The 13,013-nt window shown below is 40.6% G+C and overlaps 1 protein-coding gene across 1 annotated transcript in view; it reads right to left on the bottom strand.

Moving 5' to 3' along the window:
- Positions 1-4,749, bottom strand: part of LOC141072949 (chitin synthase chs-2-like) — an 88,197-nt gene extending 83,448 nt beyond the window's left edge. Inside the window, exons 1-2 of the mRNA XM_073560233.1 lie at positions 4,666-4,749; positions 3,295-3,477 (exon numbers count right to left, since the gene is read on the bottom strand). Coding sequence (XP_073416334.1) covers positions 3,295-3,477; positions 4,666-4,749 — 267 coding nt within the window. The remainder of the gene's footprint in view (positions 1-3,294; positions 3,478-4,665) is intronic.
- Positions 4,750-13,013: the final 8,264 nt, after the last annotated feature.

The raw sequence follows: 13,013 nt of genomic DNA, 5'->3' as shown, positions 1-13,013 counted from the left end.
AGTTTCTAACCGTTTGTGCAGACACATGCACATTTGTGGCCTGCTGGAGGTCATTTTGCAGGGCACTGGCAGTGCTCCTCCTGTTCCTCCTTGCACAAAGGCGGAGGCAGCGGTCCTGCTGCTAGGTTGTTGCCCTCTTATAGCCCCCTCCACGTCTCCTGGTGTAGTGGCCTGCCTCCAGCCTCTGGACACTGCGCTAACAGTCACAGCAAACCTTCTTGCCACAACTCGCATTGATGTGCCATCCGTGGTGAGCTGCACTACCTGAGCCACTTGTGTGGGTTGTAGAGTCTGTCTCATGCTACCATGAGTGTGAAAGCACAGAATGCATTGGTACTGAGATGTGGTCTGTGGTCTCCACCTGCAGAACCATTCCTTTATTGAGGGTGTCTTGATAATTGCCAATAATTTCCATCTGTTGGATATTCCATTTGCACAACAGCATGTGAAATTGATTGTCAGTCAGTGTTGCTTCCTAAGTGGACAGTTTGATTTCAAGAAGTTTGATTTACTTGGAATTATATTCTGTTGTTTAAGTGTTCCATTTATTTGTATGAGCAGTGTATTTTAGTGATGAAAAAATTCTGAAATTTGTAAACAATTTTCAGTCACCATTTTCTGAGACGTACCTTTTTTTATTTTTCAGCCCATAATGCTGTATAAGGACTTTTTATTGATGCAATTTTGGAAATGTATAACATTTTGATAGCTTTTATTGGATTTTTAGAGGAGTTTAGCAAGCAAAAAAATGCTATTCTGCCAATGTTGATCATTTGTTTATCTATTTATTTTACATTTATTTTGAAAAGGTTAGTAATTTAAATTGTTATATTTTTTAAACCTTTCTTTTTTCATTTTTAGTCCCCTTAGGTGACTTGAACTTGCTATCGTTTGATCACTTATGCCAGGGGTCCCCAACCTGTAGCTCGTTAGCCACATGTGGCTCGCGGTCCCATTAATTGTGGCTCGCAACTGTCTGCCAGCTTGGGGCATTAGCTCCAGGTCTAGCAAACAGTTATGAAGACAACATCTCAAAATGATGAATTTTGTGAGTAGCCCTGCACAGAAGAGCAGATCTGGATGCATATGTACTGTCTTGGGGTTTAGAGATGTTTTAGGTATGGTACGCTGGAGGATTGTACTACCTGTTAGAGAAGGTTCTTGAAGCTGGATGTGACAGTGTGTTAGGAGTCCTTGATGGGAGAATACTGAATGGGGGTATTGCAGGAACAACCCCTGCATCTCAGTGTACTGCTTTGGAGTGATTTCTCTGGAGAAGCTTTGGTTATCATCATACTTGTACTGGGGTCTTTGGTTGACACTACTTTGAAGGGGGTGGGAGCTGGATGTGGCTCACGACACTCTCTCAATGCTGAATGTGGCTCATGACCCTCTCTCTAAGCTGAATGTGGCTCTCAAGGTCAGAAAGGTGGGGGACCACTGACTTATACTATGTGCTGCAATACCATGGTATTTCAGTATGTAGCGAAATCGCAATTTTTCTATGGAGTCCAGCCTGTAGCTTTATCAGAGTTCCAATATGGCAGTAATGGGGGCGTTCAATGGGGGGGGCATTTAATACAGCTGGCATTCTCAGCTGTTGACATGTCAGATATATCTGTATTGGTTTACAGCTCACTTAATAATTTTTCTTATTCTAAAATCTAAAATGTACAGTCATGGCCAAAAGTTTTGAGAATGACACAAATATTATATTTTCACATGATCTGCTGGCCTCTGGTTTTTATGTGTGTTTGTCAGATGTTTTTATCACATACAGAAATAAATTGCAATCATATTATGAGTAACAAAAGGTTATATTGACAGTTAGAATGAGTTAATGCAGCAAGTCAATATTTGCAGTGTTGACCCTTCTTCTTCAGGACCTCAGCAATTCTCCCAGGCATGCTCTCAATCAACTTCTGGATCAAATCCTGACTGATAGCAGTCCATTCTTGCAAAATCAATGCTTTTATTTTGTCTGAGTTTGAAGGTTTTTGTTTGTCCACCCGTCTCTTGATGATTGAGCACAAGTTCTCAATGGGATTAAGATCTGGGGAGTTTCCAGGACATGGTCCCAAAATCTCTATGTTTTGTTCCCTGAGCCATTTAGTTATCACCTTTGCTTTATGGCAAGGTGCTCCATCATGTTGAAAAAGGCATTGTTGATCGCCAAACTGCTCTTGGACGGTTGGGAGAAGTTGCTCTTGGAGGACATTCTGGTACTATTCTTTATTCATAGCTGTGTTTTTAGGCAAGACTGAGAGAGAGCCCATTCCCTTGGCTGAGAAGCCACCCCACACATGAATGGTTTCAGGATGCTTGACAGTTGGCATGAGACAAGACTGGTGGTAGCGCTCACCTGGTCTTCTCCGAATAAGCTGTTTTCCAGATGTCCCAAACAATCGAAAAGGGGATTCATCAGAGAAAATGACTTTACCCCAGTCCTCAGCAGTCCACTCCCTGCACCTCTTGCAGAATATCAGTCTGTCCATGATGTTTTTCCTGGAGAGAAGTGGCTTCTTTGCTGCCCTCCTTGAGACCAGGCCTTGCTCCAAGAGTCTCCGCCTCACAGTGCGTGCAGATGCACTCACACCTGCCTGCTGCCGTTCCTGAGCAAGCTCTGCACTGCTGGTAGCCCGATCCCGCAGCTGAAACACTTTTAAGAGACGGTCCTGGCGCTTGCTGGTCTTTCTTGGGCACCCTGGAGCCTTTTTGGCAACAAGGGAACCTCTCTCCTTGAAGTTCTTGATGATGCGATAGATTGTTGACTGAGGTGCAATCTTTCTAGCTGCGATACTCTTCCCTGTTAGGCCATTTTTGTGCAGTGCAATGATGACTGCACGTGTTTCTTTAGAGATAACCATGGTTAACAGAAGAGAAACAGTGATGCCAAGCACCAGCCTCCTTTTAAAGTGTCCAGTGGTGTCATTCTTACTTAATCATGACAGATTGATCTCCAGCCCTGTCCTCATCAACACCCACACCTGTGTTAATGGAGCAATCACTGAAACGATGATAGCTGGTCCTTTTAAGGCAGGGCTGCAATGATGTTGAAATGTGTTTTGGGGGATAAAGTTCATTTTCTAGGCAAATATTGACTTTGCAAGTAATTGCTGTTAAGCTGATCACTCTTTATAACATTCTGGAGTATATGCAAATTGCCATTAGAAAAAATGAAGCAGTAGACTTTGTAAAAATTAATATTTGTGTCATTCTCAAAACTTTTGGCCATGACTGTATATTTCTTGATAAGTAAAAATATTGTTTCTAGAGTCAGAAGTAAATTCTTACCATCAAAATCTTGACTTTCTTTGGATTGGGAGAATGAGTGAATGTCATCTTCCATAGACATTTTATAAGTGTTAGGATGTAGGGTACTTGTATCACTAATCCAAGAACGATTATTCTTAATGGAATGTTTGAAACAATTTTGGAGGAATCTCCATTGACCATCATTAGAAGTAGAAGACAGGCCTACAGGACGAAATATGAAATTACAATAAACAGATTATAAAATCTTACAATATGAAGGATTCCATTCTCTTAATCGCTTTTTATGTATTTATCTATTTGTAGCAGCTATTATTATGGGATTAGTAACAAATTCTTGCTTTTTATCATATTCTGGTCTCTGCACACCAAGTCTCGTTTAGGATACATATTCTGGTGGTGTGCCCAGTATTTGTTTACTTTGGTCTGTGATTGGCAAATAGTTATGAGATACCGCTGTATCGCTATATGATGCTTTCAGTTTGTATGATATTGATAGTATATCAAAGCGATTGTCTGGGACTTTAGCCCCTTCACCACCCTTGGATTTTCCGTTTTTGCATTTACATTTTTTGCTTCCCTTCTTCCTAGAGCCATAGGGTAATTATTTTATTTCTCCATCAATATGGCCATGTGCAAGCCTGTTTTTAGCGGGACAAGTTGTACATTTGAATGACAACACTGGTTTTCCCCTATAGTGTACTGGAAAAAGGGACAAAAATTCCAAGTGAGGTGCAATTGCAAAAGAAGTGCAATTCCACAATTTTTTTTACTATGTTCAGTAAATACTAAAACTGACCTGCCATTATGATTCTCCAGGTCATTACAAGTTCATAGATACCAAACGTGTCTAGGTTCATTTTTTACTTAAGCGGTGAAAAAAAAATACAAAGTTTGTTAAAAAAAATGAATAAAATTATGCCATTTTCCAAGACCCATTGTGTTTCCATTTTTCATTATCTGGGGTGAGGTAAGGGCTTATTGTTTGCGTGCTGACCTGATGTTTTTATTGATACTATTTAGGGACAGATAAGATGTTTAGATAGTCTGGACCAAAAAAGCGTATCTCTGCTGTTTTGATTTTTTTCTTGTTAATCTGTGTCATTAATCCAATCAGAATAATTCTTTTTAGATTTTTATCAAGTGTTTCTAAACACGGGGATAGCAAACGTGCTTTTTTTAATTTTTTTTATTGCTTATTTTGTATGGTGCAAATGGGGTGTGATTTGAACTTTTATATTTTTTAAGTTTTTAAATTTTTTTAATTTTTTTTCTACCTTTTACTTGCTTCAATAGTCTCCATAGCATACTTGAAGCTGTGATTTCCTGATCGCCTGTGGTACACATAGCAGGGCATCAGCCTTGCTATGTGTAGCAGAAATGCTCATCTACTATGAACGACTTCCACGGGGCGGAGCTCATAGCTGAGCGGCAATGATAGCCACAGTGGTCTCCTGTAGATCCTGGGTTTTTCATGCCAACCCATCAGATCCTGTGACAGGGGTGCCAATAGGCGGGTCTTATGATGTGCTTCCGGTGCAGCCTTGTTAAATGCCGCTGTCAGAGATTGACAGTGGCATTTAAAATGTTAACAGCCATGAGTGGATCGGTTTCACTTGTGGATATTAGAGGCACATGTCAGCTGATGAAATCAGCTGTCTTGTGCCAGAAAATATGCGGGCTCAGCGCAGGAGCCCGCATCAAACATGGGAAGGTGACCTGTGACATGTAGATATGTCAAAGGTCGTAAAGCATTTACATTGATGGCTTATACTTTAATTAGGTAATCAATATTTGATTGGTGGGGGTGTGACACGCTGTAAACCTCCAATCAGCTGTTCCAGGTGCCAGTGGCAGCCGGGAACTGCTCAAATGCAGAGCTGCACAGAAAAGCGCCATTGACAGAATAGTAGCAGTGACCAGGTGTAGCACATCCACCCCTATTGATTTGATATTGATAACCTAACCTAAGGCTAGGACATCAATGTTAAAGTCCCAGACAACCCCTTTAATGGGTGTGCCCTATTTGTACAAAGAGGGAAACCTGTGAGTCAATACTGGCAGTAAGAAACTGGAGAAGAGAAGCACAGTGGAAAATCATCCTTTTTCCAGTTTCTATTTTATTTGTACTTTTTTGCTAAAAGCACCATATTCCTTTTATCACTTTTCAATTTAGTAAAGTCAAACAATCATCTACTCCTTGTGCAAGGTGGTTTTATTTGTATATAGTACAGGACACAATGAATTAAAAAATGACTTTATAGTAAGCTTTAATATCTAACTGGAAATCATAGGTTTCAATGCTTCCTTCACCTATCATGCCATGGTACTAACAGTATGGCTGTGTTCACATGTTACATTCACATATTATTATCAAAAATCACTTTTATTTTCCTACAGATGTAACACGAAAGAGCAGCGTATGACTAAAGTTGCATAGTACTTTAATAGCTAGAAAAGTTGAATAGGAGTGGGAACATCATATTTCCACAATGCAAGTTTAGGGCTACTCTCTGGAGTTATGTGGTAGTGCCAAATAAAGGAATAGTTACATGCAGTGTCAAGGTGGTGTGAAGTTACATACCTTACTAAAGAATGCAGACGCAAAAACTAGTAGCCCAATGGTTAAGCAAAATAGATATATTAGTAATGTTGTACATCTTCCTGTTTTTTCTTCTTCATCATCCACAGTTTGTATCATAAATGGATCCCACATTTTCTGACATCTAATTTGGAAAAAATTGAGGCTTATGCATTACATGTAAAACACTCCAATGAGTCCCATGAGATATAAAAGCATTAATGAAAAATTTCTTTCACACAGTTTTATCTATTTCGCATAAAGGGCAATAGTAGATGTAGCTGTGTATTTTGGGCTAGTGATGAGGGCAAATTTACTAGAAAAGAATGGTCAGTGGTGAAAGGGAATGGGAGTCCTAAGGTCCTTTAGGATGAACACCATCAAGAATGATACAGAAGTCAACATCAAGCAATTGAAATAAGCCATGGAAAACAGGTAAGTATGGCGAAAATATCCAGGGGTGAGACACAACTGAATGGATACCATCAGAACCTGTCTAAAATCAAGTGCTTATTAGTTATGCTAGATGTGAAGCAATGCTTCCTTGCAAGTTTCTTTGAATCTATTAGGTGCCAAGATATGGGACCTTCTGAGAGGTCTATACAGTGTATTTTATAGAGATGAATTATGTAATATCAACATTTCTTATTATTGTTCCTACATTTTTTTAATCATATAAAGGGAAATTCAATTATTAATTTTTTTATGCACTGTATTTTGAAAGTATATTTCAGCATGTGCCAAAGGAAATTGCTCCCATAGCCGAGTTCTCAGTCTGCACATGCCCCAGACATTTTCCTGAAGCTCACTGCCAGGAGAGCAATGTCTAGAGCGGGGACTCCGCTCCTCTCTACACCACAAACATTTTCATAAAGCCCACCACTGGGACACACCCTCGCCCCAGCCCAGGGCACGCAACATCACCCCACTCCAGCCTCTGCCGGTGACCCTGCCTCCTGTGACCCTGCTTCCTGTGACCTCCAGTAAACTAAATTTGGACTATAAGATGGACCCCCATTTGACACAATAAAAATTTTTTTTTCCTATTTTCCTCCTTAAAATTTGGGGTGCGTCTTATAGTCCAAATCATCTCATAGTCAACAAAATATGGTAATCAACGAAGTGCAACACTGAAGAGTCTGCTGCAATCGCACGAGTACCACTGTCTTTTCAAAGAGCTGGTTAATGTTGACAATCATACTCCTACTGATCTGATATTAATGGCTGCATAGGAGGGATGATCCTACGGACAGTTTCCCTATTATCTAATGATAGCTGTTGCTATATATTTAGATTAGGACTGATACCACAATGACTTGTTCTGTGCTTATACACAAACTATTGCTGTAGACTGAATAGTAAATGGTGACTAACTTGCCATTACAAGCTCTCTTCATTTCTGATTGTCTTATTGTTTACTTTGTTGCACCACAGACACTTATGTTTCCAATTGCACAACGCAAACTCCTACGAGATGTTGCTATCGTTCACCACAACAAAATATCTACTTGTAATCACCATTCAGTAGATTTGTTACAAACATGTATGCGGCTCATAAAATCTTTTCTATGTACAGTTGCAATCAAAATTATTCAACTGCCATTGTGAATTACGGTAGGTTTATTAGCAAAATGTAAAACCTTTCTGCTGTTCGCAATAAAAAAAATCACACAGAACAAACCAAATACCACAACCATTTATATGGTTTCCTTGGATCCTTGTTTTTAATGGCTGGTGAATTAACTGTATGTTAATGAGTGGTTGTGCTGGATTCCTTCCTTCTCTTCGTGGCTGTGCCTCACCAGCAGGAGCAGCACCTCCATGTGTATCTCTATCCTGAACATTGATTACTTTGCAGCTTGGCGAGTTTCATCCATTTTCCCCAAATTCTTCACCACCACTAATATAACAAATGGGTTCTCCAACTTTGACCCAAATTGCCACCTTTACTGACTACTGTTGTCCCCGAATTTATTCACTGCCCTGAACAGAATCCCTGATTAGAGCACACTTTTGTAGATCACATTTTGTTTCACGAGCACAGTACAAATCAGTGGTTTCATTAGTTTAATCAGGTATGGTTGAAATAAAACACATGAAATGCCTGGACTGGCTCAGAGTTTGCTAATTGTGGTGTTTGATTGCATGTTAGAAATATGGTAAAGTCAAGAGAGTGCTCCAAAACGTTGAGATCATTGCCTAGCACAAACAAGGACAATGATGCAAAAAGATAGCAATGGTATTGTATATTTCTGGGCATTCAGTTGGATGCATAGTTTACAAGTTTAACGTTAAGGAATGTTGACTATACCACATTGACATGGCGGAAAACAGAATGTATCAACGGCTGCCACCAGATTGTTGAGGAGACAGATGGTCATAAACTCCTGCAGTGAGATTTGGTGGCAATACATCTACTCATCCACAAGCAAGCACAAAACTTAGCTCCATTGTGCTTAAACCCATGTAAACAAACCACAGAAGTTTGGGGAATCTCTAGGTGGAGCAATAAACAAAAACTGGAACTTATTGGGACTATGGATCAGTAGTATGTCCAGAGTCGGAAGCATGACGCATACGCTGAAAAGAACACCCTGGTTATGATGACAGTGGCTAGGTGGTGCTCTGCCTTGCTTTCATCACATGCAGTGTGTGATGCGCAAGATGAATTCAATCACGTATTGGGAAATTCTAGGAGAACACATCATTTTTTTGGTGAGCAAGCTGAAGTTTGGACATCATTGGACTTTCCAACAGAACAATGATCTCATACCATACTTTAGGCTATATGCACACATTCAGTATTTGCTTAGTATTTTACCTCAGTATTTGTAAGCCAAAACCAGGAGTGGGTGATAAATACAGAAGTGGTGACGTGTTTCGATCATACTTTTCCTCTGATTGCTGGTTTTGGCTTACAAATACTGAGGTAAAAAACTCATAAACTACTGTATGTGTGCATGTGGCCTTAAAGTCCACCAATTTTAGAAGTAGTTGTGGAAGATTTAGGAATAATCGGTACAGTTGCGCTGCATGAACCCCATAGAAAACCTGCGGCATAGGAGCATGTGCAGGAGGGGGCCCACTGTTGCCAGCGCCTACTGCATGCATGTTTTCGAGGACACACATTCAGCTAATAAGTATTGCGGTGAAGAGACTGCCAGATTCCTGCACGCTGCTTGCCAATCAAGGGTTGGCAGCTGATGTCGGAGTCCCAGTTATATTATTATTATTATTATTATTATTATTTATTTATATAGCACCATTGATTCCATGGTGCTGTACATGAGAAGGGATTACATACCAATTACAGATATCACTTACAGTAAACAAACTAACAATGACAGACTGCTACAGGATGGTGGGGAAGGAGACAGTAGGTTGGTGGGTTGCAGCAGTTCCGGTGTTGGTTGAGGTGATATCACCGGTAGTGGTGAGAGAGAAAGAGGTAACGGGGTCATTGCAGGCTGTAGGCTTTCTTGAAGAGGTGGGTTTTCAGGTTCCGTCTGAAGGATCCAAATGTGGTTGATAGTCGGACTTGTTGGGGCAAAGAATTCCAGAGAATAGGGGCTATTCGGGAGAAGTCTTGGAGGCGGTTGGGTGAGGAGCGAATAAGTGTGGAGGAGAGAAGGAGGTCTTGGGAGGACCGGAGATTACGTGTGGGAAGGTATCGGGAGATTAGTTCAGAGACATATGGGGGAGACAGGTTATAGATGGCCTTGTAGGTCAGTATTAGTAATTTGAACTGGATACGCTGAAGGAATGGGAGCCAGTGAAGAGATTTGCAGAGGGGAGAAACGGAGGAGTAGCGAGGAGAGAGATGAATTAGTCGAGCGGCAGTGTTAAGGATGGACTGGAGAGGTGCGAGGGTGTTAGCAGGGAGACCACAGAAAAGGATGTTGCAGTAGTCGAGGCGGGAGATGATGAGGGCATGCACAAGCATTTTAGTAGATTGAGGGTTGAGGAAAGGACGGATTCTGGAAATATTTTTGAGCTGGAGGCGACAGGAGGTAGAAAGAGCTTGGATGTGCGGTTTGAAGGACAGGGCAGAGTCAAAGGTTACTTCGAGGCAGCGGACTTCTGGTACGGGGAAAGTGTGATATCATTAATTGTTATAGCTAGGTCGGGTAAGGAAGATCTGAGAGATGGAGGAAAGATGATGAGTTGAGATTTGTCTACATTGAGTTTGAGGAAGCGAGAGGAGAAGAAGGTCAATATGTCTGATAGGCACTCTGGGATTCTGGACAGCAGAGAGGTGACGTCTGGGCCAGAGAGGTAGATCTGAGTGTCATTAGCATAAAGGTGGTAGTGGAATCCGTGGGACTTTATGAGTTGCCCCAGACCAAGTGTATAGATTGAGAAGAGTAGGGGTCCTAAAACAGAGATTTGGGGGACTCCAACAGAGAGAGAGTGGGATGAGGAGGTGGTGTGGAAGTGAGAGACGCTGAATGTGCGGTTGGAAAGGTATGAGGAGATCCAGGATGGGGCAAGGCCTTTGATGCCGAAGGAAGAGAGGATCTGTAGTAGGAGGCAGTGGTCAACTGTGTCAAATGCAGAGGACAGGTCTTGGTATAGGTGTTGCATATAAGTAAGGTCATGTATCACCCGTAGCAGGCACGCCGAAGTCAGCTGCTGGCCTCTACGCTGGCTATAGAAGAGGATGCTGCACATTGTGGGAGTAGTGGAAAAAATAAGATTTTTTTTTAAATGTGTCCAAGAACAGCAACAGAACAGGGAGCATTATTACATTATGGCCAAAGGAGCTGGGACATTATACCAGGAAGGGGTCAGGATGGGAAACATATATTACTGGAAGGAGCAAGGACTGGAACATTACACCATATTGTGAAATACTATTATGGGAAAGGGCCTAGGATGGGGGATATTATACCAGAAAAAGGCCATTATGGAGGACAATATACCAGTAAGGGGCCAAGGATGTTGAATATTATTACTGGAAGAGGCCCAGGATGCAGGATATTATACCAGAGAGGGGCTAGGATGGAGGACATTACACCAGGAAGGGGTCCAGGATATTGGACATTATTACTACTCGGGGCCCAGTATGGGGGACATTATTACTGGAAGGGGCACAGGATGGGGGGACATTAATACCAGAAAATGCTCAGTATGGAGGATATTATACCAGGAAGGAGCCCAGGATGGGTAACATTAGTACAGAATGGAGACATTATTACATTATAGGGGGTCTAGCATATAAATCCACTTAAAGAAATAATATTTATTGTGTATGCATTAAAAACCTAAATCACAACAAACAACAATTAGAGACAATTAATACACATAAAAAGCCCTGTGAAGTGCAATGAAGAGGGTGTCTAGATAGTACAGCCCACTTAACCTAGATTTTTCTAAATGTCCCTGTCATAATGGTGACACATGAAGTCAATACCAACAGATAAATCCTGTTGTAAGCCATAGCAGTGAACCGATCAATAGGCAGCAAAGGCATATATTTTACACAGATAACCAACAATTCCTCATATTATGGTGTGAAGACAAATTGTTACTTCTCTATTCACAGCCCATGCCTCTACATAAACTTCAAAAAATTATTGTATGCCTAGATCAAAGGCACTTCCAAAAATTCATGAATCAAAATAAGGAGTGGGAAGCTTTATGCCCTAAAATCACAGAAGCTTAATTGATACAATATTAAAAACTGGTTACAAATAAAAATAAAGCTAAATATGAAAAACCAGCTAAACCCTTTTCCCCAAAGGCAGGATGCAATAGATAAAGATATGTAGATGCATGAACGCAATATATTCAACAATATCCCACAGGGAAGGAAGATATATATGGGAGAAGGTGTGAGTAGCTGAAGGGAGAAAAAAATATTTTTTTATGTAGCTGGAAAGTGAACACTGTACTTTTAAATGGCCGCAGCACCCTGACGCGCGTTTTGCTTTGAGCTTTTTCCACACTCCCTTGGATGAAGCTCAACACGAAAGGTGCATCGGGGTTCTGTGGCCATTTAAAGGTACTGTGATCACTTTCCAGCAATATCAAAAACATTTTTTTTCCCTTCAACTCCTCACACCTTCTCCCGTATGCAGTATATCTTCCTTTCCCTGAAGAATATTGAATATATTGCGCTCATGCAACTACATATCTTTATCTATGGCATCCTGCCTTTGGGGATAAGGGGTTAGCTGTTTTTTCTAAAAATGGGGTGTATACTATGGGTCCTTTTTGAATCCACTTTAATGTATTTTACGTAAATAATGTCCTTCTGGAACTAATTCTATTGGTCAGGATACATATCCTTATGTGGTTTTTGGAAGCTTATTTTTTGCTTCATGTGCATGATTAAGCATTCACCCTCCTATTGACCCTTGAGTAGCTCTGATTCTTTTAGGATTTCTTCAGGATTCATTACATTAATGATTCACTTTTCTGACCCTCTGTACCTTTTTTATGGTTGTTTTTTTGCATTTGTTGTCCCCATATTTATCTTTATTTTTATTTGTAACCATTTTTTAATATTGTATCAATAAAGCTTCTGTGATTTTATGGCATAAAGCTTCCCACTCCTTATTTTGATCCACGCCTCTACATGTTTCCTCACTGCCTATGGTTCACAGGCCCAGTATGTGGGGGTGACACATATGTCATATAGGAGTTAGAATCCTAAAAGGGCTAATATATCTGACCAACATTTAGGTGGGGACCAAGGTCCAAATTTTGCACAGTGGTCCATTGGACTCAAGTTATGCAATGATAGATAGATAGATAGATAGATAGATAGATAGATAGATAGATAGATAGATAGATCCAGCTCCTAGCCATACAATTTGCCTTTGACCCGTATTTTCACAAATATTTGTATTCTACAGAGCTCAGTGAATTTGAACTTGGTACTATAATAGAACGACACAGCTGCAGTAAGTCAGTCAGTGAAATTTTTGCCTTCCTAAATAATCCATGATCAACTGTGAGTGAAATTATTGAAAAATTGAAGCATTTAGTGACCACAGAAACTCATCTGAAGATCTTGTAAAGTTTACGGCGGAGGAACAATGAAGGGTATTAAAAGCAGCATTGTACATTAGTCATACCTTACAAGTCATGTGCACCAATGCCGGGTATGTACTCCATAAACCAAAATATAAGGAGTAATTTTAGTAATCTAATA

Source organism: Dendrobates tinctorius, unplaced genomic scaffold (assembly GCF_039654945.1).
Source record: "Dendrobates tinctorius isolate UK_male_01 unplaced genomic scaffold, ASM3965494v1 ptg000293l, whole genome shotgun sequence".
Classification (NCBI taxonomy): Eukaryota; Metazoa; Chordata; class Amphibia; order Anura; family Dendrobatidae; genus Dendrobates; species Dendrobates tinctorius.
Note: the sequence above shows the minus strand (reverse complement) of the source record. Positions and strands in the feature narration are given on the sequence as shown.